Genomic DNA, 27,937 nt, shown 5'->3' with positions numbered 1-27,937 from the left:
ACGTAAGAATTTTGTAAACGGTATAAAAAAGAAATAGTTTTACTATATTTTTAAACGAACTATTGTGATTGTAACTGTGCTTAATAACATAATTGATAAAAATATTACTGGATGTATACAGGGTGTTACATTGGCTTTAGAAAATGTGCTTTTTTTTTTAGACAGAAAACATGTTTTTTAATTAGAAAATATTTTTGGAAGCTTATAATAATTAAATAATTTTTTTCATAAAAATTAAAACCTAAATAGAATGATTTTTTGACCCTTCTGCCCCTCATTAATTAATTAATAACCATTTTACCCCTTATTGTAAACTATCTACCAATCTGCCCCTCTTTAATCGATTAAGTTGAAGAATTAATCGACTAAATGATCAAAGTTGACAAAACTAGTTGACTTGAAGATTTAATCGATTAAAACTTCAACTTAATCGATTAAATCTTCCAAGTGTCGTTTAATAGTGCTTGAAGATTTTACCCTCTTTGCTCTGAGGCTTGCATTGCTTGAAAAAACAGCAACTGGCCTTGGAACTCTTGGTTTTATATGGGCAACCGTTGTTCTTCTTGGTGGTTTTGCCATTACCTTAGACAAAAGTGATTTTTGGTTCATCACCGTCATTCTCTTGAGTGAGGGTACAAGGATTGTCAGCAGAAGCCGTGAACTTGAATGGCAACACCAAGCCACATGGTCTATTACTGATGCTGGAATCAATAGCTTCAGGATGTTGAGGTCCAGTTCTAACTTCCTCTTTCAAAGCATCAAAAGCCTTTGGAGGCCAATTGTCGCATTATATTGGACTTTGACACTATTAAACGACACTTGGGAGATTTAATCGATTAAGTAGGGAGATTTAATCGATTAAATCTCTAGTCAACCATTTAATCGATTAAATCTTCAAGTTAATCGATTAAAAATGGGCAGATTGGAAGATAGTTTGCAATAAGGGGCAAAATGATTATTAATTAATTAATGAGGGGCAAAAGGGTCAAAAAGCCTAAATAGAATAGCTTTAAAATTTTGTAACAATTTTAAAAAGTAAATTCTAATCATTTAAAAAAATGATTACTATTTAATTTTAAGAAACATAAATAATTTAGATTGTTGAAAAATGTCACAAATATTTGCTATAAATAATTATTTATTATTATTAATAACTCAATTAAAATGAATGACCATTTAATGACGAGTGACTATTCATCTTCTGCATTATAATAACCCTAATTATATGACTTTTAAATTAGAGAGTTATGATGAGGACCTTATGGTCATAAATAGAATGAATGAAATTCTAAGAATTTGGATACCCATATTGAGAGTATTTCAGTCAGGTGAATTTTCATCGGTTGTGTTTGACTGCTGACGCAGTAATAGACTGTAGAATAGCTCCAGTACAGTGAATTTAAGTTAGAGAGTTATCCTAATGATATTAATATCATAAATGATGTAAGCATAAGATTTGATGAAGTTTGATACCTATATTGAGGGTATTTTGAATAGTTGAGTTTTCATCTGTTATATTTGACTGCTGACACAGTAACAGTCAGTAGAATAGCTTCAAGAGAGAAAATTATAGTTAGAGATCTAATCTAATGATATAAACATCATGAATGAGGTTAGGATATGATTTGATGAAGATTGATACCCATATTGGGGTATTTTTGAAAAGTCACTTCTGCCGGGTATTTTGTACTGCTGTAGTAGCAGCCGGTAGAATCCCGAAACGAAAAAAAGAAGAGAAAATGGAAATAAAGACCAATATATTCCTAACAAGTCATAATTAGACCAAAAATGTTAAAGTTAAGAAGATTATGAAATCCGGGTACAGTTAAGAACACCAGTAAAGTCTACAGTGCAATTAAATAACTGTTAGTGGATCTGTGATCTACTAATCAAATTTTTAAGTTATGAACATGATAATTAGACAAAATTAATGTTAAGTACTTAAAGTTAGAGTCTTGGGAGTTTTCGGGTAAAAATTTGACGACGAATCAGTTAAAAATTACACCGGGTCTCTCACTAAAGGACGAATGGTCACTTAGTGACATGGCACCCCTAATTAGGGCACATTTTCTCTATTTTTCTGATCAGATTTGCAGCCCCCATTTCTCCTTCTCTCTCTAAATTTCAAACTTCAAACTTTTCTCTCATTGCTCTCTAAGATTTCATCTCCAAAATCTCACCAAATCACCAAACCTCCTTCATCAAAGTTGTTCCTCTCATCATCCTCTTCAAGAATATCCTATTTTTATTTTGAAAGCCAAATTTTCGTGGTGGAAACCTTCCCATACAGCAGTGTTTTGGAGCTTTTTCATGCCATGGAGATGTTATTTTGAGTTCTCTTGGAAGAACACTCCTTGGTGCTTGTTTCCTTGAGTTTTAGTGTAAGTCTCTTGAATCTTTTCTTTGAAAAATCTCACCTTTGAGTTGTGTTATTGAGTTCTAACTTTGAGTCTTTGTTAAAGGTGTATTCTTGGTGGAAAGGATGCATCTTTGTTTGAGAAAAGTGGAAGCTTGAAGCCTTGGAGCTAACTTGAAGAAGTAAGCATGGTTACTTGGAAAAATGGTGACCAAAACTCTCCCACACCCACCTATATGATTTGACCAACATGCTTTCTTTATGGGATTGATGTTGTAATTTGATTAAAATGAGTTCTTGATGTTGGAAAGTGTGGAGAATCATGAGTTGAACCAAGGATAATGTTAAAAATGCAACCTTTAAGCTTAAGAACACTAATCTTGCTTAAGGATGGAATTTAAATCCTAATGACACTATCATATCAAATCTGCCCCCTTAAGTATATGAGGGTTTAGTTGTGTTAAAAATAAGGAAATGATGAATTAGTGGATTAATTAAGGGTAAGGATTAATTAGCTAAAGAAAGGATTAAGAAATAAGCTTAAAAACCTTAATTAGCATACTAATAATTTGGCCGTGTATGCTAAAGATAGGGACACTGTTAAAATTAATATTAGGACATTAATTTAGTGGTTAAGTGAAGTGGATTTTGCATAACACACTAATTAAGGATCAAACTCTAAAATTGGACTAAAGTAGGATTTAGGTGCACTAATTAAGCAATTAGTAAAATTTAAGTATCATGACATAATGAGACTAATGATATTTCGTAATGTGACTTAATAATATAAAATTCCAAGAATTAATATGAATTAGGATTTATAATCAAAAGTAATTAAGGTTTGTTAAGTAAACACATTTAAGGCAAAGTAACCAGTTTTTAGGCAAAATTGGGGAGAGCATATCTCCATCCACAGAGGTCATATAGGACTGTGCCTTATATCAAATTGAAGCTTGAGATGTTAATTATATGGTGTCAAAATTTGGTATCAATTGAAGATGTATTCCATTCTGTATGTTCGTTTAAGTGAAGACTGCACAGGGAGGCCATGTGCAGGGGCGCTGTACATGGCTGCAACTTCCACGAATTGTTTCTCCCTTGTGCTGACTCAAATTAGGCTCATAATATGTCGAATTAAAGATAAAGGTGTCTAGTTATCTACATAAAAATTTGAGAGTAATTGGTTTAGTAGATTTTCCATAATAGCAGAAATGGTAAAGGATGTTCAGGGCTTAGTTCGGAGTTGGCAAACAGCTTTATTTGTCCAACTTCAAATGATGATAACCGGAGCTAGGAAACTCCAAATGAGGCATGTGATACCTTGTTGGAAAGGTAATTGAGTCTAGAGTAACATACTAAAAGATGAGAATTTTATAATAAGTGAGTTGCGCCCAAAGACTAGAAAATAGAAGCATGTACAATTTGGGATAGCTTATAAGAATTAATTGGTACTACCTATACTAAAGAGATGCATCTGCTTTCCGGTAGCCCGAAACGGAAGAACTCCACACTTAAGCGTGCTTGACTTGAAGCAATTCTGGGATGGGTGACCTCCTGGAAAGTTTTCCCAGGAAGTGTGCGAGTGAGGAAAAAGCACACTGAAAAGTCTCGTGTTAGTATGTGGGGATAGCCATTGATTCTTGAAGCGGTCAGGCGTTACATGCATCGTAAAAAGATGCTTGTCGTTAAGTATTTTACAGACGATTTTAATGTTTCCAACTACTTTTTGCATGAAAAATTGTTAAGTCTATTAATAATATTTATTATTATGTTCATTGGTGAAAAATATTTAATATTTAAAATTTAAACTTTTTAAATTTGAATTTTGAACTTGATAGATGTGAAAAGACTTAAACATTTAATGTTTTCCACTACTTTTTGCATAAGAAACTGTTAAGCATATTAAAAATATTTATTATTAATTAGGCTAATTATTATATCTATATAGAATGAATTAATTTCGCTTCTGCAAAAACAAACCAAACATTATTTGGTTAGATGTTTTAAAAAATAAGTTTTACCGAAATAATGTTTTAACGCCATTTATGATTGCATGTTTCCAATCTATTGATTAGTTGGCTTTAGAAAACGTGTTTTTTAATTAGAAAATTTGTTTGGAAGCTTATAATAATTAAATAATGTTTTCATAAAAAGTAAAACTAAAAAAAGTAGCTTTAAAATTTTGTAACAAGTTTAAAAAATAACTTCTAATTTTTTAACATCTAATCGTTTAAAAAAATGAGTAATATTTAATTTTAAGAAACATAACTAATTTAGATTGTTGAAAAAGCCACAAACCTTTGCAACAAATAATTATTTATTATTAATAATAACTCAATTAAAATGAATGATTATTCAATGACCAGTGTCAATCCAACTTTCGCATCGAAAAAAAGATGTTTGCCATTAAGTATTTTACAGACTATTTTAATGTTTTTCACTACTTTTTGCATGAGAAATTGTTTAAGTTTATTAATAATATTTATTATTATATCTATCGGATGGGAAAATATTTAATATTTAAAATTTAAACTTTTAAAATTTGAATTTTGAACTTGATAGGTGGGAAAAGAGTATAAAGCAAATAAATGATTACATATAATAACCCTAATTTTATAATTTTGAAATTAGAGGATTATTATGAAGACCTTAGGGTCGTAAATGGAATGAGGATGAAATTCTAAGAAGTTTGATATCCATATTGATGGTATTTTACTAAGTGTCTAATGAGTTATTATGGACTTAGTGAACAATTTCTTATGCACTAAAAATATGTAATTAAGTAATAAATGGTCTAGACTTGTAATGGACATATTATTGGCATATAAGTATGAAAAGTGGAATCATTAAATGATTAAGTCTTGTATATGACTTGATTAATTACTATGTAATTAATGATGTGAATAGTTCATACTCTATGTGTGCCTAGAGAACCTTGCACTTGAGGATTTTATTGGAGCATATATATTATATTGGAGTGTGGGCTTGCGCTAAGCTCCTGGTTTGGCTTGCTCCTCTATCTTGTGGCCTCACCATGATGGTGGGCATTATGGTTGAATTGTATGAAAGTATGTGATATATGTGCATTCATTCACATTCATATAGATATTATATGATTATTGATATTATGATGATGCACTGATGATGTATGGTACGAGGTTCCTGGCCAGTGAATATGTATGTAGGCTGCTTATGGCTTGACCTTGGGAGTTATTTCATACTACTATTTGTGTTGACTGTCTATGGGTTGACCCTGGAAGTCACACTAGGCATGTTGGACATGTCAGTTAGCTATTCTTGGGGAGAGCCCTTGAATAGTTAACTAGAGGATGATGTATGATGCTATGTTTATGCTGAATGTTTATTATATATGTTTTATATCTGACTGTCATGCAGGAAGTGGGCTCAGGAGATTAGAGGATCCTCTAAGAACCTTCAGCTTACTGAGATGTTGTTATCTCACCCCTTTTTGGGGACATCATTCCAGGTATTCATGGTAGTAGTGTGCATAGAGGTGGCAAAATGGGCCAACTCGCCCCGACCCGCTTTCAACCCGCCAAAAGCGGGGCGGGGCGGGTTGACCCGCCGATTGATGGTGGGTTAGAGACATTAACCCACCCCGTTTTGAGGTGGGTTGGCGGGTCAACCTGCCTAAAAAACAAAAAATAATTAAAAAATGATAATAAATTATATTTTATTAATTTTATAATATTACTTATTTTTATTTCACACTCCCCTTAATTTTTTTTTCAATCTCAAGCCTAAATATAGGTTAATATTCCGTCAGATATTTTTTAGGAACTTATTTTTCCCTCTATATAAGGATAATCTTTGTCATAAATAAAGTTTTTTTCTTTATTTTTCTAGGGGAGTACTGAAATAAAAAAAAATGTATATCACAAAAGCTTAGTGACAAATAAAATAATATCTAATAATAAAAAAAAACTAACCGCGAGCCAATCCGCCACGACCTGCCACCAACCCATTTTGACCCACTACTAAATGGGGCGGGTTGGTGGGTTGAAATGTGTAACCCAACCCGCCCCATTTTGGCGGGTTGGTAGGTTGACCCGTCGGGTTCAACTCATATTGTCACCTTTAAGTGTGCAGTCTAAAGGCAAGGGCCCAACTACGAATTAGTGGATTAAGGCTACTGTTTATTTTTATGTTGTTATGTTGTTATGTGGCATGTTTAGTGTTTTGATATGCCTAGTTAGCGTATTTTGAGACTCTGTTGAAGTATGTAATAATGCTCAGGATTATTATTATTTGAGCCTTTGGATTATGGATGTATGTATTATGAGTCATGTTAGATGCATGGAGTACAGAAAGACATGATGTATGGATTTGTTAATTTGGGCACAGAGCCATTATGTATGTACTGACCATTGATGGGATTACAGTCCGTGTGGGACTTGCAAGTTGTCTGTTATTTAACTGTGTTTATCAGGTGTGATTGTGTGTGAGATTCTTATCTCTCAGTTATCCGTTAAAGAGCCGTTATGCTGTCCGTGAGACTGTGGCAGGAATGACACTTGTGGTCATATCGGGTTAGTCAATAGCCACTAATACTGGCTAATGAGATTAATTAGTAGATGTATGTTTTAGTTTTACGCTTTCGCAATATCTCATGTAAACGTTTTTAGAAATGCTTTTAGAAAATGTTTTGGAAAAAGTTTTTTCGTATTTTTACAAGACGTCTCTTTAATTATTTAATAAAATCCTCCGCTGTGTACGCTATAATATCATGATGGTAACAACCGGAGTACTACAGGGTGTTACAATTACACATATAAAGTAGTTAATTTATAATAAAAATTTAAGGTGCTAAAATTAAATTTTAATAAACCTATATATAAAGGAAATAAATTTTGGATGTATTAATGATTAAATCTTGCATTATATAAATATATAGGTACATTTAATAAATTACAATATTGTTTTAGAATATCCAAATAAATTGGTTAAAATAATTAAAAAAAACAAAAGGCAAAATATGTATATATATATATATATAGTTTTAAATTATAATTATATTTCATTTTTTTTTAAATTATATGTGACTTTAAAATATAAATCACACATAACTTATAATTTTTAAATTCTTTAGTATTTTAATTAAGTATAATAAAATAATATTAGTAAATAAAATATAGTATTGAACTATTGATGTTTCTTGAAAATAAAAAATATTTAATGTTATTTAAATTTTTGTCCAAAACAAACGGAAGGAGGTTTTGTTTTTATTTTTTTTAACCGGTGCTGTTATTACACTTACAATAAAAAGAATTAGTCATGATATCAAATTGTGGAGTAATATCATCCAATTCTTTCGAAAGTAAAACGAAAGAATTGAATATATATACTTAAAACCCAAGTAAAATTACACTTATAATTATATTTAATTTTTTTAAAAAATTTATGTGACTTTAAAATATAAATCTCGCATAATTTATTGTTTTCAAATATAAAAACCTATTACATGCTGATATAAAATATTGACAGTTAGAGGTGCCACTTCGCCCGCCAACATATTTTTTTCCTTATATTTTGTCTTTAGTACAATTTTTTTATATTTACTATTTAACAAACCCGTCTTTGTGTGACCAAGTGTTTGTTAGAATATTAAACGTAATAACTTAAATATTTGCCAACTCTTCATCTAATATATATGTCACAAATACACACATTTCACTTGATTTTAGAGACAACTATAGAAAACATAGATAGATAATAATCTAGACGCAATTATAAGAACTTTTTTTTTGTGTGGATAAATATAAAAACCTATTACATGCTGAAATAAAATGCTGATAGTTAGAGGTGGCAAAATAGGCTCGGCCGGGAGGGCCAGCTATCCCACTCGCCAACATGTTTTTTATTTTATTTAGTGTCTAACAAATTCGTCTTTGTGTGGCTAAAATCATTTGAGTTACTACTGTAAATATTTCAGAAACAAGCATTTAAACAAAATGGGGTTCGACCGGGAAGGTCGGCCTATCCCGCTAGCCAACACTTTTTTTCTTATATTTACTGTCTAACAAACTCGTCTTTGTGTAGCTAAGTGCTTTTTAGAATATTAAACGTAATAACTCAAATATTTGTCAACGCTTCATCTAATATATATGTGTTGAAAAATACACACAGTTCAGAAAAGTTGATTTAGATGCAACTATAAAAATCGTAGATAGATAGTAATTTAGACGCAATTATAAGAACCTTTTTTATGGATAAATATAAAAACTTATTACATTATGATATGAAGCGCTGACAATTAGAGGTGGAAAAATGGGTTCGGCCCTGAGGGCTGGCCCACCAGGCCCACAAACATATTTTATTTAATTTTATTTACCGTATAACAAATTAGTCTTTGTGTGGCTAAGATAATTGAATTTATTGCTGTAAACATTTCAAGAATAAGCATCTAAACAAATGGGGGCTCGGCTCGGAGGGCAGGCCTGCCAACATATTTTTTGTCTTATATTTATTTTCTAATAAACCTTTCTTTGTGTGGCTAAGTGTTTGTTAGAATATTAAACGTAATAACTCAAATATTTGCCATCGTCTAATATATATGTCACATATACACACACTTCATTTGATTTTAGAGACAACTATTGAAAACATAGATAGATAGTAATCTAAACGCAACTATAAGAATTTTTTGTGTGTGGATAAATATAAAAACTTATTACATGCTAATATTAAATGCTGACAGTTAGAGGTGGCAAAATGGGCTCGGCCCGGAGGGCAAACCCCACCCTCCGCCATCACATTGTCACCCTATATATTTACTGTATGTCAAACCCGTATTTGTGTGGCTAAGTATTTTTTAAAATATTAAACGTAATAACTCAAATACTTATCAACTCTTCATCTAATATATATGTCACAAATACACACACCTTGGAGAATCGATTTAGTGGCAACTATAAAAAACATAGATAGATAATAATCTAGACGCAACTATAAGAACATATTTTTGTGTGTATTAATATAAAAATCTATTACACGCTGATATAAAATGTTGACAGTTAGAGATGGCAAAATGGGATCGCCCCAGTGGGCCACCCCACCCCCTACACTTTTTCATTTTTTTTTTAATTTATTGTCAAACAACCTTGTCTTTGTATGACTATGATCATTGGATTTACTACTATAAAAATTTCATAAACAAGAATCTAAACAAAATGAATAATTAAATTGTGATAAATGAAAGTTTATCTCTGATAAATACTTAAAGAAACATAGTCAAACTATGTAATTTCTAAATGACTACTAGACAAGCTAAAATGCAGTGATATACTTTTACAATTTACATTATCTTTTAACTGATAAACAAACTAGTTTTTTTCTCTCTGTGCAAAGCACAAGTGATACTGTGATACACTAGGACTAATAAAAATGAAGGGGAATATTACTCTCATGTTACATGAGAATAGTTCTCTCATGCCATAGAGAAAATTCAAGTGGGGTCCACCATTAAAAAGCAAAAAAGAAAGAAAGAAAAAAAGAAAAAAAGAAGAGGTGCGATTTTTGATGTGAGAGAAAATGAGATGACTATCTCATATAAAATGAGAGTAGTATTTTCCAAAAATGAAATAGGAATACACTATGCACTCTAAGGGTCTGTTTGGTGTGATGTACAAGGCATGATAGTATAAGCAGTATACGTTATGACATTTTCAATTGTTTGGTGTGACTATCGTATTGTATAAGCTTATACAGCAGGATCCCCTTATACATCAAAATGATGTATAACTTAATCAAACCTAGGAGTGGTGGATTAAGCATGATAAGGGGTTGATGTATTATATTGCTTACAAGTACAATTTCCAAGAATTAATATATCATTTCAATATTTATATATTAAAATAATTTTTTTTAATATATTAATTTTTAAAATATTGGAGGATATAATTTTATACAATACCATACCAAACGCTGTTAGAATTTAATCAAATGTTATACTATGAGCTCTTCTACTCTAAAGTTTTGTTCCCTTAATCGCTGGTCAATCGCTCTCAAAACACTTTCTCACTCTAGTGTGTATTGGTAAACCCTTCCTTTCCCGTGGAACTCTCTAGAACCGCTCTCTTTAACCACGAATTTAAAACCCTCTTTCTTGTAACCCCAAAAAACTAAAAACCCTCTTTCTATTATTAAGCCCTCTCTTATTCATTTCCGTTGTGTGTGTTCGATTGTTGAAAAATACGGAAGCGATGGAGGAAGACTTCGACATTCCCCAAGCCGATGAGATGAACGAGGATTTCGATCTCCCCGTCGACAAGATCGGCGAGGAGAAACAGATCGGCATCAACGGCCTGAAGAAGAAGCTCCTCAAACAAGGTCAAGGCTGGGAAACCCCCGATGTAGGCGACGAAGTCCAAGGTACTACAACAACAACCAAAACAACAACAACGACGTCGTTTTTCAGCTTCGATTCTCGACTCTGATTTTTTTTGTTTTTGTTTTTGTTTTTTTGTTTTTTTGATTTCACAGTTCACTACACTGGAACTTTGCTCGATGGGACTAAGTTTGACTCGAGCCGCGACAGGGATACACCTTTCACGTTCACGCTAGGACAAGGTCAATAACGTCATTTTGCTCTCTCTTTTTTTTTTTTTTTAATTTGATTTCATTTGGTGAATCTGTGAGTGAGGTGTTGGATTTGCAGGGCAAGTGATTAAAGGATGGGACGAAGGTATAAAAACGATGAAGAAAGATGAAAATGCGATTTTCACGATTCCTCCTGAGCTAGCTTATGGTGAATCTGGTTCACCTCCAATTATTCCTCCAAATGCGACGCTTCAATTCGATGTTGAGCTTCTCTCTTGGACTAGTGTCAAGGACATATCTAAGGATGGTGGTATATTTAAGAAGATAATCATTGAAGGAGACAAATGGGAGAACCCTAAGGATCTTGATGAAGTGTTCGGTATATAAATATATATTATTACTTCATATCTTTTTATAAGATTTCCATAGGTCACTTGAATTTTTTTTTTTTTTTAAAAAAAAAAAAAACTTTAATAGATGAATCATTTAAGATTAGTAGACGAGTCTTCACGTGTTACAATTGTGTAGTAAAGCTCACTATTATAGACACTATAAAACCATTAAAATGGCCATAACTTAATATTTTAGGTGAGTTATATTATCATAGCCTCGAGCATGATGCATTATCGGGACTTACTTAATAGTTTAAGCTTAATCTTGTAATAAATAATTAAATATTGTGAAGTTTCTTGGTCGAGATATGGGCATGATGTATCGTTCAGCTTTCAAGTTAGAAAAGCCTTCACTTAACTGTTAAGCTTTTAGATTGAGATGCTTCTTCACGGGCTCACTATATTTTATTATAAAATGATAAATACTAAAGAAATTTATTATTGTGCTTGTTGGTAATGCAGTTAAGTATGAAGTTCGACTTGAAGATGGAAAGCTTGTAGCAAAGTCTGATGGAGTGGAATTCACCCTCAGAGAGGGTCAGTGACAATAACTTTGTTGAACGTTTATTTATTTATTTATTTTTTTTCTAGGTATTTGAAGTTAATGTTTTATCAATGATAGGTCATTATTGTCCTGCGTTTTCAAAAGCTCTTAAAACCATGAAGAAGGGAGAGAAGGTGATTTTGACAGTAAAGCCACAATGTGAGTTGTTCACAGAATGCCTTCATGTAATTTCCTTTGATTATTTGTTTTAATTCATAGTTTTTATTCGTTTATCCTTTATTGGGTCATAGATGGATTTGGTGAGAAGGGGAAGCCAGCGCATGGTGATGAAGGTGCAGTTCCACCAAATGCGACATTGCAGATCACTCTTGAGTTAGTCTCTTGGAAGACTGTTTCAGAAGTAACTGATGATAAGAAGGTCATGAAGAAGATCCTCAAGGAAGGGGAAGGATTTGAACGTCCAAATGAGGGGGCCATTGTGAATTGTGAGCACTAGTTATTGTGGTAATTAGTTTATTGCAACGATTGCTTTATTTATGTGTTCTTTCTGATAATTTGTTTGTCAATTTATGTCTTACCAGTGAAATTGATTGGTAAGCTGCAAGATGGTACTGTCTTTTTGAAAAAGGGCCACGATGAAGAAGAGAAGCTCTTTGAATTCAAAACAGATGAGGGTAACTTTAAATCTGCCAGTGTTACATAGTTTTTGCCTCATTCCTCTGCATCCACTATTTTTTTGGGGGGTTTAAGTAAAGTGAATGTTTTATGTGGTTAAACAGAGCAAGTCGTTGATGGACTTGATAGAGCTATATTGACTATGAAGAAGGGTGAGGTCGCATTATTGACTATTGCGCCTGAGTATGCTTTTGGTTCATCAGAGTCCCAGCAAGAGTTGGCTGTGATTCCTCCTAATTCAACCGTGTATTATGAAGTTGAGCTAGTGTCATTTGAGAAGGTAAGTTTATAACAGAATAATGTATTGAAGTTGTGCTTTGATTTTATTTGTTTAAATTTTGGTAAAAAGAAAATCTGCATTTCTTATTAAAAAGCAACAACTTTACCGCCTTAACTAGACAGTAAGATGCTTGGGGCTGACCATGATTGGACAGTGTAAGGGATCAATAGATCTCAACCAGCAAACAACAAATAATCAGAAAATATCAACATGTATATTATCATATAATCTGTATACTCTTCCCAATTCTGTATAATTCTGTTACAGATACATCTTTAATAAAAAAAGTAATCAAATATAAAGGAAATAATAGCAAGAAACAATGAGATAGCCCAGAAGACTTAAAGAACTCCTGATCCCTCCCAATTCACCAAATGGTGCCCAAATTGCCCAATTCCCAGACCCCTTCTGCATGCGCGCTTTCCTCACTAATATGCCCCTCGTGTGCACTCCCAAGTGTGTCCTGCATTTCCGTATGCTCTCCTCCAATAGAATTGTTAACACCTCACATGTCACGCCTTCCACTCCATTTACCCTTGCTGACTCAGCATGTACACACATCACCTTATTAGTATTGGCACAAATATTCTTCCTTCTATACACTTTCCGTTTAGGTGGGGTCTTATCAATACTCCCCCCCTCCCAAATAAACACACCTTGTCCTCAAGGTGGAAATTCAGAAATTGTTGGTAGATAGTAAACGATCCCAAGTATTATCACAATCTGGCAGCTGTGCCCATTTAATAAGTACTTCCACAGTGCCATGCAATGTATGACGCCACTGGAGAACAACTTTAGGAATTACTTTCAACTCCCAATTCTCTTGTAACATATCCGGAATAGGTTGAACCTGTTGAGATGGTGCCACTGCCTTTTTTAAAAGTGACACATGAAAAACTGGGTGTAAAGAACAAGTCACGGGAAAATCTAATTTATAAGCCACCTTACCAATTTTCTCCAACACCGTGTACAGACCATATTAATGGGGCTTAATTTCTCATTGAATCGTCATGCCAAAGATTTCAACCGATAAGGTTGAATCTTCAAATACACCTTGTCTCCCTCCACAAACTGCACATCCCTCCGGTGTTTACCAATTGCCTGTTTCATTCTATTCTGGGCATTGCTAAGCTGATCTCGCAGCTCTTGCAAAACAACATCCTTCTCTTGCATCAAAACATCCACTTCTGCTATTGGAGACACATAGCCAGCACGAAACAGAGTTGGTGGTTCACACCCATATAACACCTTAAAAGGAGTCATGCCAGAGGAACTTTTATAGTTGGTGTTGTACCAATATTCAGCCCAATGCAACCTTAAGTGCCACTATTGCGGTTTAGGATGACAGAAACAATGCAAAAATGTCTCCAAACATTTGTTGATGATTTTTGTTTGGCCATTGGTTTGGGGGTGATAAGCACTACTATACTTTAATTGCGTGCCTGCCTGCTTAAACAATTCTGTCCAAAAATGGCTGAGAAAGACTCTATCCCGATCAGAAACTATACAGAGGGAAACCATGCAACTTTACCACATTTTTGATAAATTGAATCGCTACATTTTGAGCTGTATAAGGATGACATAGAGGAATAAAGTGAACATATTTGGATAAACGATCAACCACGACAAAGATAGTATCTGATCCACCTACTTCAGTAATCCTCCAATAAAATCTATGAAGGAGGCCCACACTTGTGTAGGAATTAGCAAAGGTTGAAGGAGGCCCGCAGGTGATAGAGCCATAGATTTGCTGGTTTGGCACACACTACAGGCCACAACATAGTTTTTTATATCTCTCTTCATTCCCCTCTAGTACACCAATCCAGCCAAATGTTTATATGTATGAAAAAAACCAGAGTGACTTCTAATAGGTGAGGCATGATATTCTTTCAATAACAATGGAATTAGAGCAGAACTTGAAGGAATAATCAAACAGCCCTTGTACAATAGCTTGCCATTCACCAGTGTATAATCCCCAAAATTCCCACCTCCTGATAATAGACCATGTATAATATTTTTCAAAACCGAATGAGATTGTTGCTCCTGTTCCAGTTTGTCCAATAAAGGTAACGCCACCGTGGACATGGCAGCAAACAACATTTGACGAGACAATGCATCTGCCACTACGTTTTCCTTTCATGGATGGTATTGTACCTCAAAATCATAGCCTAACAATTTGGAGACCATAATATCCTCTGCTCCATAAGAAAATAAGAAAGCGTAAACTTCTTTGGTAGGTGCGAACAATGAAATGTCTGCCCAACAAATACGGTCTCCACTTTTGAATTGCAAAAGCTATAGCCATTAATTCTTTTTCATACACGGATTTTCCTTGAGCCGTCAATGAAAAAGCTTGACTTACAAAAGCCAAAGGCCTTCCTTCTTGCATGAGTACTTCCCCAATTCATTTTCTCGAGGCGTCCGTGACTACCATAAATGGCTTGTCAAAATCGGGTAACGCCAATGTAGGTAATTCACACATCTTCTGTTTCAACATATCAAAAGCTTTCTGTGCCGCCTAGTTCCACCCAAATGCATTCTTTTTCAGTAGATCTGTTAATGGTTTTGCACTTTTCCCATACCGCTCGACAAATGTTCTATAATATCCTGTCAATCCAAGGAATCCCCGTAACCCCTTGATGTTTTTAGGTGTTGGCCATTGTTGCATTGCTATAATCTTGCTCGAATCTGCCTGAACTCCTTCCCTTGTTAAAATATGTCCCAAATACTCCACCTGGTAACTCCCAAAAGAGCATTTTTTTCCGTTTTCAAATAACTGATGTTGTCTCAACACCTCCAACGCTGCGCGCACATGTACCAAATGCAGCTCCCTGTCTCTACTTTAAATTAATATGTCATAAAAATAAAATCAGTACAAACTTACGAAGAAAAGGCTTTAAAATCTCTCTCATCAATGCTTGAAATGTGGATGGTGCGATAGTTTAACCTAAAGGCATAACCTAGTATTCATAGTGCCCCTCATGAGTGCGAAAAGTAGTTTTAACGATGTCTTCCTCCATTCTAATTTGATTGTAACCAGACTTTAGATCCAGTTTTGAGAAAACTGCTGCCCCACATAGTTCATTCAATAACTCCTCAATCACTAGCATAGGGAATTTATCCGGGACAGTGATTTTATTCAAAGCCCTATAATCCACACACACACCAACTCCCATCTTTTTTCTTAACTAATATCGCCGGAATTGAGAAGGGACTTGTACTAGGTTGAATGAACCCTGATTGTAACAATTCAGCTACTGCCTTTTCAATTTCTGACTTCTGATAGTGGGGGTACCTATAGGGACAGATATTTGGAACTTCACTCCCTTGTTGTAAAACTATGGCATGGTTCTATCTCCTAGTAGGAGGAAAAGGTAAGACTGCATTGAAAACCTCTGCGAATTCCTCCGACGTCTCCATCAGCTTCGACCACTCACCTTTTTACGTCTTAGCTCCAGTGGTTCTTTTCCTTCGGTGATCAAAAACCTTGACCCTCATCTGCCAAAGCCTTGACCAATGATTTAAAAGAAGCAATTGCCCTGGATAAATCTGGTTCTACCTTGTTTACCACTTCCCTGCCATTCTTAACAAAACTCAAAGTTAAATCTCTGCAATTAACTCTGATATTTCCTAACCCCTGCAACTAATCTGACCCCAACACTACATCCACTCCTCCTAAATTGAAAAGATAGAAATCTTCCTCAATTAATGCTTCTTGTATTGCCATCTTCACCCTCTTACAAACCCCCTGACAATTCAGCAATTCATCGTTGCCCACTTCCACTTGATATTTAGGGTTATCCGTCACAGCCAAGTTCAGCGCATACACAATAGTGTTCTTGATAAAATTATGTGAAGCTCCACAGTCTATCAAAACAATCACTTGGGTTCTGTTAATTTCCCCCCACATTCGCATGGTTTTGCTCGATGATAGCCTTAGTACTCCATCGATTGTATTGCCTGGTCCTCCACTCTCTCCCTCCTCTTCATTGTCTTTGACGAGCAGCGACGACGCCTTACAACAATGCGTTGGACTCCACCGTTCTTCACAATGGAAACATAACCTTATGTGCGACCTTTCTTGTAGTTCCCCCTGAGTTAAATGCGGGCTAGTTTTCCGGCTATTCCCGCTGCTAGAGTCGCCACATTGATTTCCTCCTCCAACACTCATTCTCTTTGCCCCAATTTTGCCCTTTATTTCGCGTGCCATCAGTGTGATTCGAAGTTGTAGAACTGTTACTCTTAAAATTGTTGCTATTAATGGACCTCGTGTGCGCATAGCCCACACTCACACTAGAATTGTGTGGAGTGGATGTTCGGGCTTGTGAATTGTAGGAAGGCCCATTACTGCGGTTAGGCCTGTTGCTCCCCACCACCACGTTCGTGAGAGCTAAGTTCCTACTCTTGATTCTCTGTGCCTTTTTCATCATCTTCTCCAACCAATCGTTGGGTCTTATCAACAATTCTTCCTTGATAGCATCAGAGACTCCATTCAACCATATTCCCTTCAAAAATACTTCATCCACATTTCGTACTGTGCTACTGATCCGTTCAAAATCTCGACGGTACTCTTGAATTGATCCAGTTTGTTTGAGTCAGAAGAGTTCCTGGAAAGGATCTCCGATCAATTCAGGACGAAATCGCCCAACAACATCCGTTCGGAATGACTCTCATGTTGTCTCCCGAGTGGTTCTTTCCCACCATTGATACCAATGAAGAGCTTCCCCTTCTAGCACGATCGTCACCGCTGGTAGCTTTTTAGAATCGGTCATGTGATTCACCTCAAAGTAGCGCTCTACCCATGCCAACCAGTCCTGGATGTCTTCACCTGAATATAATAGGATCTCCAATTTCTTTTCTTGTTCTATGCGATTGTCACCTCTTACGCCTCCTCCGTTGTGACTTCCCCACCTTCATCTCTATCTCTGCTCCTTGATCGTCGATTTTCACGATCCTGTGTCAAATTATGCAACATTGTCATTATATCTGCCATGCTCCGTTGCAATTCCACTTGTCCCGTTTCAACTCGTCGAATCCCTTCCTTCGGTCGTCCCACATGTTCTTCTACAGCTTCAAATCTCGTCTCCATATTTCGCGTCATTGCCGTTCAAATCCCCCAGGTCGGGAGCTTTGATACCAGTTGTAAGGGATCAATAGATCTCAACCAGCAAACAACAAATAATCAAAAAATATCAACACGTATATTATCATATAATCTGTATGCTCCTCCCAATTCTGTATAATTCTGTTACAGATACATCTTTAATAAAAAAACAATAATCAAATATAAAGGAAATAATAGCAAGAAACAGTAAGATAGGCCAGAAGACTTGGAGAGCTCCAGATCCCTCCCAATTCACCAAATGGTGCCCAAATTGCCCAATTCCCAGATCCCCTTCAGCATGCCTGCTTTCCTCACTAATATGCCCCTCGTGTGCACTCCCAAGTGCGTTGTGCATTTTCGTATGCTTTCCTCCAACGGAATTGTTAACCACGTCACGTTTCACGCCTTCCACTCCATTTACCCCTGCAGACTCAGCATGCACACGCATCACCTTATTAGTATATGCACGACACAAATTATTAGTATATTCTTCCTTCTATACACTTTCCATTTAGGCGGGGTCTTATCAGACAGCAAGCAAGATGACACTACGTTTTGCCCACAAATTTCCAGTTGATTTATTGTTCATTTCTGTACCTGCTTTTTGTATCTAACTGGGCCATGTACCCATTCAATTTGATTATCAAAAGTTCATAGTTTTACCTTCATTTTTTCTTTTCTGTACTTGCTTTGTGTATCTTACTGTGCCATCTCCACATTCAGTTTGAGCATCTAAAGTTCATATCTGTACCTTAGTTATGTTTCTTGTCATTTGTTACAATTCAAATCTAACTTAACCTTCTTCAAGTCTATTTGCTATGTAGTTGCACAAATGGAATTTTTTTATTTATAAAATTACTGTTTTTGGCACACTATGAAATGAGAATAGTGTTATAGAATCTTATTTTTGCTATGTTGACACTTCCCTTTCTCTATGCAGTTACACGATTGTCCATTTTCATGTTTTGATTTTTATATTTTGGCAGTTTCATATCTAGTAATCCTATATCTTTCCTTCTTTTAGGAGAAGGAGTCCTGGGATATGAACACTCAAGAGAAAATTGAAGGAGCTGGTAAGAAGAAAGAAGAAGGGAATGCGTTGTTCAAAGCTGGTAAATATGCAAGAGCTTCCAAAAGATATGAAAAGGTAATTTAAGTTAAATTATATACATTTGTTCACTCTTATGTTGATGTTTCTTTTGAGACATAGTTTGTTACTGAAACCTTACCGCAGGCTGTGAAGTACATCGAGTATGACTCCGCCTTTAGTGAGGAGGAGAAAAAGCTGGCCAGGACCTTGAAGGTTGCCTCCAATCTGAACAATGCTGCTTGTAAGTTGAAGTTAAAAGACTACAGAGAAACTGAGAAATTGTGTACTAAGGTAGTATGTTGTCTCTCATCTTTTATAGAAATCACTAATTTTCTTTTACATAAGAAATAATGATTTTTTATTTGAATTGGTAGGTGTTGGATCTTGAGAGTACAAACGTGAAAGCACTCTATAGAAGGGCCCAGGCATATATGGAGTTGACCGACTTGGATTTGGCTGAATTCGACATTAAGAAAGCTCTTGAGCTTGACCCTGACAACAGGTATTTGCTCTGGATAAAATGCTGTTTTTAACCTTTTATGTGTGGGTTTTCTTTGAATGTGGTTCTAATATTACGTACCGAGTAAAATTGCTTTAATAATGGGCAATTTACTTTCTTATTGCTTGATTCTTGTGGTAAGTTGAATTGTAATTGTTCTCGTTGCATAAACCAGGGATGTCAAGCTGGAGTACAGGACTTTGAGGGAAAAGGTGAAGGAGTATAATAAAAAGCAGGCGACATTTTATGGAAATATGTTCAAGTTGACAAAGATTGGTTCCTAATAGCAAAAATGTGAGTTTGACATCATTGTTTCTCTAGAATGTTCCATCTCTAAAATTAATTACCAATTTAGTTTAGCTTTTTGCTGCAGTTGTGATCAGTGGGGGTAAAATCAAGAAGTGTGTTTTTGTTTCTTTGTGGAGCCTTTGTTAACACGAAACTTCTATTTGACGTGCAGAAACCAGATACCGATGGTTCTGAACTCGGAGATATTGGCAACAAAATCTAAACGTCATCCAATCTTTATTTGCGAAGATTGGAAGTTTGAGTCCCTGTTTTTCTGGGATTTGATCTTTCGTTGTATCCTTTGTAGACTTTTGAAAAAGTGGTAGACATTCATTTCGTATTTAGTATGGAGTGTTAGCATAATTGACTTAATTAAATCTTTTCCCGATTTACTCTAATGGTTTGTACAAGAACCACTAGTACATTTCACAGGGTGGAAATAGAATATATGACAAGCTTTGAGTGTTTGGATTAGATTAATAAAGAGAAGAGAAAATTAAAAACTTGGTTTTATATGCGCATAATCAGCTATTTTGAGATATCCAAAAAATATCTTGTTTGGATTGAGTTAATAGTTATGTAGAAAATTTCTAAAATAATTAAAAATTGTCAAAATATTTATTTGTTAATGGGAAACTAACTATTTTTTATACGAAATAATCCTGAAAAACTTTGAAATCATAGGCTTGGAAGTATGGGCTCTTCAAAATAGCACGTATTAAACAAAATGCGATAAGTTTTCAAATGACTACATCTTTCCAGAAAAATCGTATCATTTGTTGTCTGTTTCTCAGCCTTTTACCCATCGAGTGCATTGAGAGAGAATAAGAGGGAAGTTGGCTTGAGAGTTAATGAAGATTGGTTTTTCTTGTTTAGAAATAGGGAAGGAACGAAAACCCAAGCATGGCAAATTGGAAAATTATGTCTTGGCTCGCGAGAAAGAAAGGAGCAATTGCAGCACAATCACTTGAGTTATTTGAGTAGGACATGTGTATTATACTTTAGTATATTTTTTTAGCGATTAGATATTGTTATTAACAAATAATATTACTACCAATATTATTATCGTATTTTAACCGTGACTTTTGTCAATTAACGGTTATTATTTATTGTGAATTAATAATTAATTAGTTTGATTTGTGAAAATAATAATTATTGATCGAAGGAAATCAACGGTTAAGATATGATAGTGATATTGGTAGTAGCAATATTATTTGATAGTAGCAATATATTTTTTTTTTCCTTCAAATTTTTATAGTTGGGTTTTAAATATAATCTTTATTGAAGAATAGTGTGTAAACGTTTTAAGAATTTTTTTTTGTCTTATTTTATAGAGCTCGGATATATCATTTTGTGATGTCGAAATGAGTCCAGTGTAATTCTTGTATGAGATAACCATAACGTGTCAGATAGTAAGTGTGATTTGAATTTATTGTTCTGACACAGCAAGAAATGGTTATTTGAAATTGAAAAGAAAAGACAAAACACAATGTTAAAATTTAAAGCAATTTTTAATTAAAAAAAAAAAGATTTAAAAACTTTTTTCATGTACTGCTTTTATTTATTCTAACTTCCCCATTTCATGTTCATCCCACTAAAATTGGAGTTGGAGAATGCACTCTTTATCCACAAAAGCAATAAAAGCAATGGTGGAGAGAAAAAGAAAGTTAATTTTCAGATGTTCGCTTTAATTTTCTTTTCTTAATTGTCTATTAAGACATAAAATTGTTATTAAATTTATTCATATGAAGGACTAATTTAGTGAAAAAATATTTTTTTTTTTTTGTAAATGTGAAAAAATATATTTGAATGACTAATATTATGACACTTTATTCTGTGAAGGAATAATTTGTTTACAAAAATCTGTTATGTGATAATATTCTAAAATTTAGATGACCAAATCGAGGGTTTAATATTCTTAAAAAACTATATTAATTGCAGGCTACTTAAAAAAATATTTAATGGTCTTTAATTGATGACCAACCGTTATTATTATTATTTATTTATTTAGGTATTAGATTTTTTTTTAGTACACTCTCAACCAGTGGCCGGGGAAATTAAACTCTGGCAAGTTCCTATATAATTGAAATGCTGCTGCCTAGTAGGCAGGAAAGCACGCCAAACCCTTTTAGCTAAGTCACAGTTCAACGTCTCTTCTTTTGTACGACACTTGAAGCACATTGAGTCCATCGACTTGTACGACTTCGTGCTTATAATTTGGGATTATATAAGTCAAAATTCTTATTTTTTAAATATACATCAAATCAGATTTATAATTTGAGTTTATATGAAGTTAACAAGTCAGATTAAACTTAAAATATTTTACACAAACCTAAATTATTAAGCCAAAATTTAACTTATTTACATCCCTACCACACCTTTTTGTGTCGGACATTATACCAAAATATATCATGTAATATGACAATCACGTTTCTCTTTATTATTTTTTTTGTAATATAATAACAATTTATATACTGTTTTAAATATTCAACTTTATGAATGAGTGCTAATATCTTTTAAGATGAAATTATAATTTACCCCTTATGAGATATATGTTTTGCAAAAAGACCCCAACCAGCTTTTGCCAATATTAAAAGATATTAGTATTTTTGATGTTATAGAGGAAAATTTTATTTCCTATATATTTATAAAAGTGTATAAGATCTATATTTTTTATTTTTTTCTCTTTTTTTTTTTTTTTTATATAGCTCTATATGAGTCTTATATATTTTTATGTATGTATAGAAAATAATTTCATTTTCTACTTTAATTAATTAAAGACTAACTTTTACAGTTAAATCTAAATAATTGATTCATGATACCATAGTTGTTTTTAATCCCTTAATATTGTAGTGGATTAGTCACAACTCTGGGAAAAGTAAAGATAATCAAACCTGAAATCGAATTAGTTGAATGTTAGGGTTTCATACACCTGTTGATTTAAAAGAAAAATAAAAAATAAAAATAAATAGTTGATTCATTTGCACATGACTTTCTATCAGAGTTTTTCAAAAGTTCAGAAATAGCAGTGAACTGCATAACTAGTACAAGTTAGTTGCTGTATGAGTGAAATCCATGGGATAACTTTCCCTTCATTTTAATTGTAGTACAATTGGAACTTAAATGCATCCTAGAAAATGTTGAGACTTCGGTCTCATTAAGTAAAACAATACAAACCAACTACCCTCCCCCCCCCCCCCCCCCCCCAAAAAAAAAAAAAAAAAAAAATCAAAATGCAAACCAACAAATCAATAGTCATTATCCCGATGTTGGAGTCAAAAGCTAAAGTGAAAGAAACAAATTCAACAATGGAAAATCTAAAGATTCCTCTTGATAATATAGTTTTGGGGTGTAGGGGAATCCAAACAGTACTGTGTTATGAATGTCAAAACTCTGGTGGCCATAGCCCAAGCTCAAGAGAATTCTCTTTCATTGTAGGGATGGATATTTTTCATCTTCACGTAGGGGACGTGAGAGATTTTTTGAATACTAAAGAAATGTAATTGATAGGGAAATGGTTGGAAAATGAGTTTGGTAAGAAAATGTAAAAAAAGTTATTTGTTAGAAAAAATTTTACCGGACAAATTAAGTAAGATTTATAAAGTCTATGTTTGGTTTGAGGTAAAATATAAATGGGAAAATAACTTCAAATTACAAAATAATCTTTGTAGCAAATACTATTGTCTAATAGAAGAAGGTATTTTTGGCATCCATTCTCCCATTAGCCTAGGCAACTTGAAAACACCACCTTGGAAGAGGTATTTTCGACAGTATTTTCCCCCTAATTTTTCACACAAAAGTAGATGGCTAGGCAAAATGGATGCATAGCTAAATTTTTTAAAAACTTCAACCAAACAAGTAAGTCCAAAATTGACACATTGAGATTTATGGCTAACTTCTAAAAAACCGTGAACCAAACGCCTTGGTAGTGTATTCTTGCTTGTTCACTCTAGAGTTTTACAAGTTTATCAATTCATTTTGGTTAACAGTAACCTAGATTTATAAACACTTGGAAGTTATCATTGATCATTCAAAGCATTAAAACAGAGCTGAAACATTTTACAAGAAAGTCACGAATATATTAAGTGATTAATATTTCTTGTATAAGATAATTTTATCTTCTATACACACATAAGTATATACGATTCATATAGGGCCATTTGAGAAGAAAGGAGAGAAAAAGAAAATATAGATCCCATAGTCCCACACATTATTATGTATGTAAGAGATAAATTTTATTTCTTACAACATAAGAAACATTAATCCCATAAATCAAGCATCATCAGATTTAACTGAAAATGTCAAAAAATTTATTTCATCATTCTGATTATTCCTTTTGAGCGAGGCTTTAGATGTGATTCACTCCATAGTTATGTTACCCCGACACCGATACGAGATATAGGATACGATATTCCAATATATTAATTTAAAATTGTTAGATTTCGATATATTAGGATATATTTTGATATTAAAAACATTTTAAATTTATGTAGTGTATAAAATATTTAATATTTAATAATTTAACAAAAAAAATAAGTTAAACTTATAATATTCATTAATTTTACAAAGAAACTTAAAATAACACAAATATTTATATTAAAGTCAATAAAATGATAATTATAACCTAATAAATTTAATAGTTGGAACTAAAAATGCAATACAACGCAATCTTTAAATCTTTTTTTGAGTCTCTACAATATGTATTAGGGTATCGAAAAATGTCAAACACCATATGTTAAATTTTTTAATGTGTCGGTACTTCGTAGCAAAAGCTCACCATGGAGAAGAATTAGTCAGAGGATACATTATTCTTCTATAACATTCAGTTTAGGACGTGTGCCGATTCAAGAGCTAGACTGATCCTAATCGAAAGTTTCTTCTATGTTATACGTGGTTTCAGCTCAGGAATTGCATGTTAAGTTGTTGCCACGTAAAACGTGAGGATGACATTTGGCATCTTGTTTACACCTAGGCTAGATATATATAAAACGCAACATACATAGAAAAATCTCAAAGCACAAAGAAGCATTTGAGACTTAAGAAAAAGAGATAATTAAGAAATGGCAGATACAGGTAGAGGAGATGTATTGAGAAGTAGGGTAGTATGTGATGATAGGTGTGGCTGCACTATTCCATGTGCTGGTGGTTCCACTTGCAGGTCTCTTTTTCATGTTCCTAATTTCAACAAATTAACCCTGCATGTTATTGTATTAACCATATCAGTTCCTTAATTGCTTTTCTGCTTACTGCTTCTCTTAATTTTGAGGATTCTTTACACAATTTTTTTGATTTGTTTTGTTTTTGTTTTTTTAGAAAGAAGATATTTTCTTTTGATAAAAATGACTTGATTCTAAGTTTTATATATTATCGATCACAAATTTGAGAAGTTTTTTTTTTAATATTCTCCTCTGAAATTCAGAGAGATACCCATATCATATATGCGTTGGTTTTGGATGACAACTAATGAAATATTAATGATAAAGGTGTCTTTCAGAAATTTTCTTTTTTCTGATATTGAGATTTTATTATTTTTCCTAAAAAAATGATAATAAATTTTTTGCATAATTGGGACATTTATCGGGGTGTGTCATTCTAAATGACTCAACAAAGAGGTGCAAGTTTTACTTATAAAAATAAAATAATTTATAAATGACATAATTTGAGTCATTTAAAATACACACACTTTTTCTTTTATCAAAATAGTAAAAAAAAAAAAAAAAATAGTTTCCATTAATCTTCAACTAAGGGATGAGATTAAACTTCATCCGATCACAAAAAGATTAATTTTATCACTCTTTTAGGTATGCCCTCATTTACTAAAATATTACAATTTTAAAAAATTACTAGAAGTCTACCAAAATAAAAATAAAATTACTAGAAATTATTTGATTTTACCAAAATATAATAATTTGAAGAACTAAATATATATGGTAAGGATTTGAAATATATGGTAACTATTGGTACAACTCACAGGTGCAGAAGCAGTGAAGCTGCGAGAGGTGGGAGTGGTCACACGACATGCTCATGCGGAGAGCATTGTGGGTGCAACCCATGCGAATGTGCTGATAACGTTGCTGCTGGCACTGCTTGCAAATGTGCACCAGGTTGCACATGCGCCTCTTGCCGCATCTGATATCATGATACCTTCAACTTCATCACATACTAAGCTTTTAGCTTCATGCAAGTGTTGAAATCTATGATGTGGTTTCATTAGCCTTGAACAGATATTTTGTGTGTGTGTGTGTGTGTGCGCGTGTGACAGTGTGGTTTCTATATTAGTCTCGTGCAGTGTGTTCAAGTTGTAATGTAGTAGCCTGGTTTGTACTTGAAAATCAAGCATGACTTCAGTGTGCATGCATGTCGAGTGAGAATTGTGCTTTGCTTCAATCAATCAATAAACTTCAACTATCAATCTTAATCATGTATTCTATTACTCAATTATACTCAATTATCTTAATTTTCGTATATTTTCACTGTTGTGTGAAAAATGTGAAGTTTGTAATAGTGAAAGTCATATATTAGGGCAAAGACAGTAAATAAATATCACCAAAAGAGATCCACTTCTCTTGAGAAAGAGTTTAATCACTAAAATGGTTATTTTTTTAAATGTTTTCAAATTCTTGCTGTATACCATTAAAAATTGCTAATAGTTGTGGTGAGGTAATAAACTAATAGTTATTACAATTATAATTTTTCACTACTAATGATTAGTGAACTGATAGAGCCTAGAGGCTCCGTGGAAGGAACAAGAGAGAAAAGAACTGAAAAATGGGTTTCGTATTTCTCTTTTTATACAATTTGTGAGATAAGGTAAGTTTCCTAACAGCCCAACAATATTAGACACCTCACTTTACAATTACACTATGACTTGCCACTTAACTCCACACTACCGACAACCAATTGACTACTAAACAATGCTACGACATATAGTCTTTCATCCAACTTGGAGCTTCTGTTGTCCTCTTAGGCCTTCGCATTGTAACATTCCTTCCCCCTTCTAAAAGGACCTTGACCTCAAGGTCCAATCCCGGATATTAATGACATCTCAAATCAACCTCCATCTCCCAAGATGCATAAAAATCTTATTAGCAATAAATTTTATTAAATTCCGTCACAAATTTTTGCGTCGCAAGAAAATCCCGTCACAAATTCCTGTTACAAGTGTATTTGTGAAATTTGATTAGTTGTGTCGAAAGTTATCATTTGTGACAAAATTTAAGATAAAAATTTTCGTCACAAATAATTTTTTTTCCTGTAGAAACAGACCAACCATTGCTTCTGCTCTTTATCCCCCACACGCAACAACCAACGGATATGCTGAATAGGTCTATTCTAAAAAATATCAAGGATAGATTTGACACCTATCAGGAAGCTTCAATCTATAAGCTATAGGGCTGAGAACACGTTCCACTAAAAATGACCCAAAGAAGCATTTTGCAAGCTTCTGATTCTATCTTTGTCTCAACAAATGTTGTCTGTAGGGCTAGAGTTTAACCAACATTGTTGAAATGAGATAATATTTATTGAGTTGTACAGTTGTTGGAATTTTAATCATTGATTACGCAATTATATAATTATAGGAGATTTGTATTAAATAGATCAATTTTCTTATTTGCAGTTGATTGACATAATCATAGGAGTTTTGTATTAAATAGAAATAGTAATAGGTTATTTCATTTCTGTATTTATAGCTGATTGACAGGTAATTTGTAATGGACTTAGAGTCTTCATTTATGTGTATAATTATCCCAGTAGAGGAAGAATAAACAAGCAGAAATATTCATAATATGGCACCATTATTTTGACATGGTATCAGAGCATTTCTGATCCAGAAACCTATTTTCATTAAATCTTCCACATCGTATTGTTCAATTTGTCTGACTCGAATTTTTTTTTTCCTGTTACCAAATTCGAATTTCTGTTTTCCCATGAACAATCTGAAAACCTCCTCTGAATCTTCAACCCCGTATTTTTTCAATAAATGTTCTCGGAAGAAAATACCTGCCAAAGCCAGGACTATTGTCTCCGCTAGAGATGCTCTTGTCCCTGTTGCCACGTTCTAGATCAAACTCAGATCTATATGTACTTGAACTTATATATTAAGTGCCCATCCTTCATTAATTTCCTGGATCCGCCACTGATTATGTGCTCTCTCTAGGTATTTATTAATGAGATACCTTGGGGGTAGC

The 27,937-nt window shown here is 33.6% G+C and overlaps 2 protein-coding genes across 2 annotated transcripts; both read left to right on the top strand.

Moving 5' to 3' along the window:
• The first annotated feature begins 10,456 nt into the window (after window positions 1–10,456).
• LOC133309860 (peptidyl-prolyl cis-trans isomerase FKBP62-like) lies at window positions 10,457–20,766 on the top strand. The gene is made up of 13 exons (XM_061510710.1): window positions 10,457–10,747; window positions 10,859–10,945; window positions 11,034–11,294; window positions 11,770–11,844; window positions 11,930–12,010; window positions 12,103–12,297; window positions 12,394–12,486; window positions 12,592–12,767; window positions 18,896–19,018; window positions 19,106–19,252; window positions 19,336–19,463; window positions 19,636–19,754; window positions 19,921–20,766. The coding sequence occupies exons 1-12, from the start codon at window positions 10,579–10,581 to the stop codon at window positions 19,742–19,744; spliced, it is 1,644 nt and encodes a 547-aa protein (XP_061366694.1). The 5' UTR covers window positions 10,457–10,578; the 3' UTR covers window positions 19,745–19,754; window positions 19,921–20,766.
• Window positions 20,767–24,808: 4,042 nt separating this feature from the next.
• LOC133309866 (metallothionein-like protein 4A) lies at window positions 24,809–25,881 on the top strand. The gene is made up of 2 exons (XM_061510717.1): window positions 24,809–24,906; window positions 25,722–25,881. Exons 1-2 carry the CDS (start codon window positions 24,809–24,811, stop codon window positions 25,879–25,881), a joined length of 258 nt encoding a protein of 85 aa, XP_061366701.1.
• Window positions 25,882–27,937: the final 2,056 nt, after the last annotated feature.

The sequence above is a fragment of the Gastrolobium bilobum genome, unplaced genomic scaffold, assembly GCF_033153095.1.
Source record: "Gastrolobium bilobum isolate Gb01-03AN ecotype WA unplaced genomic scaffold, APGP_CSIRO_Gbil_v1 utg11321, whole genome shotgun sequence".
Taxonomy (NCBI): domain Eukaryota; kingdom Viridiplantae; phylum Streptophyta; class Magnoliopsida; order Fabales; family Fabaceae; genus Gastrolobium; species Gastrolobium bilobum.
The sequence above is the reverse complement of the archived record's forward strand: the minus strand, read 5'-3'. Positions and strand labels throughout refer to the sequence as shown.

What these genes read in the sequence shown, in the direction of transcription:
- LOC133309866 (XM_061510717.1), top strand. Translation starts at nt 24,809, where the DNA reads ATGGCAGATACAGGTAGAGGAGATGTATTGAGAAGTAGGGTAGTATGT. An exon ending in GCTGGTGGTTCCACTTGCAG is followed by an intron (nt 24,907 to 25,721) that starts GTCTCTTTTTCA and finishes TACAACTCACAG; the next exon opens with GTGCAGAAGCAGTGAAGCTG.
- LOC133309860 (XM_061510710.1), top strand. Translation starts at nt 10,579, where the DNA reads ATGGAGGAAGACTTCGACATTCCCCAAGCCGATGAGATGAACGAGGAT. An exon ending in TTTGACAGTAAAGCCACAAT is followed by an intron (nt 12,011 to 12,102) that starts GTGAGTTGTTCA and finishes ATTGGGTCATAG; the next exon opens with ATGGATTTGGTGAGAAGGGG. An exon ending in AGCTAGTGTCATTTGAGAAG is followed by an intron (nt 12,768 to 18,895) that starts GTAAGTTTATAA and finishes TCCTTCTTTTAG; the next exon opens with GAGAAGGAGTCCTGGGATAT.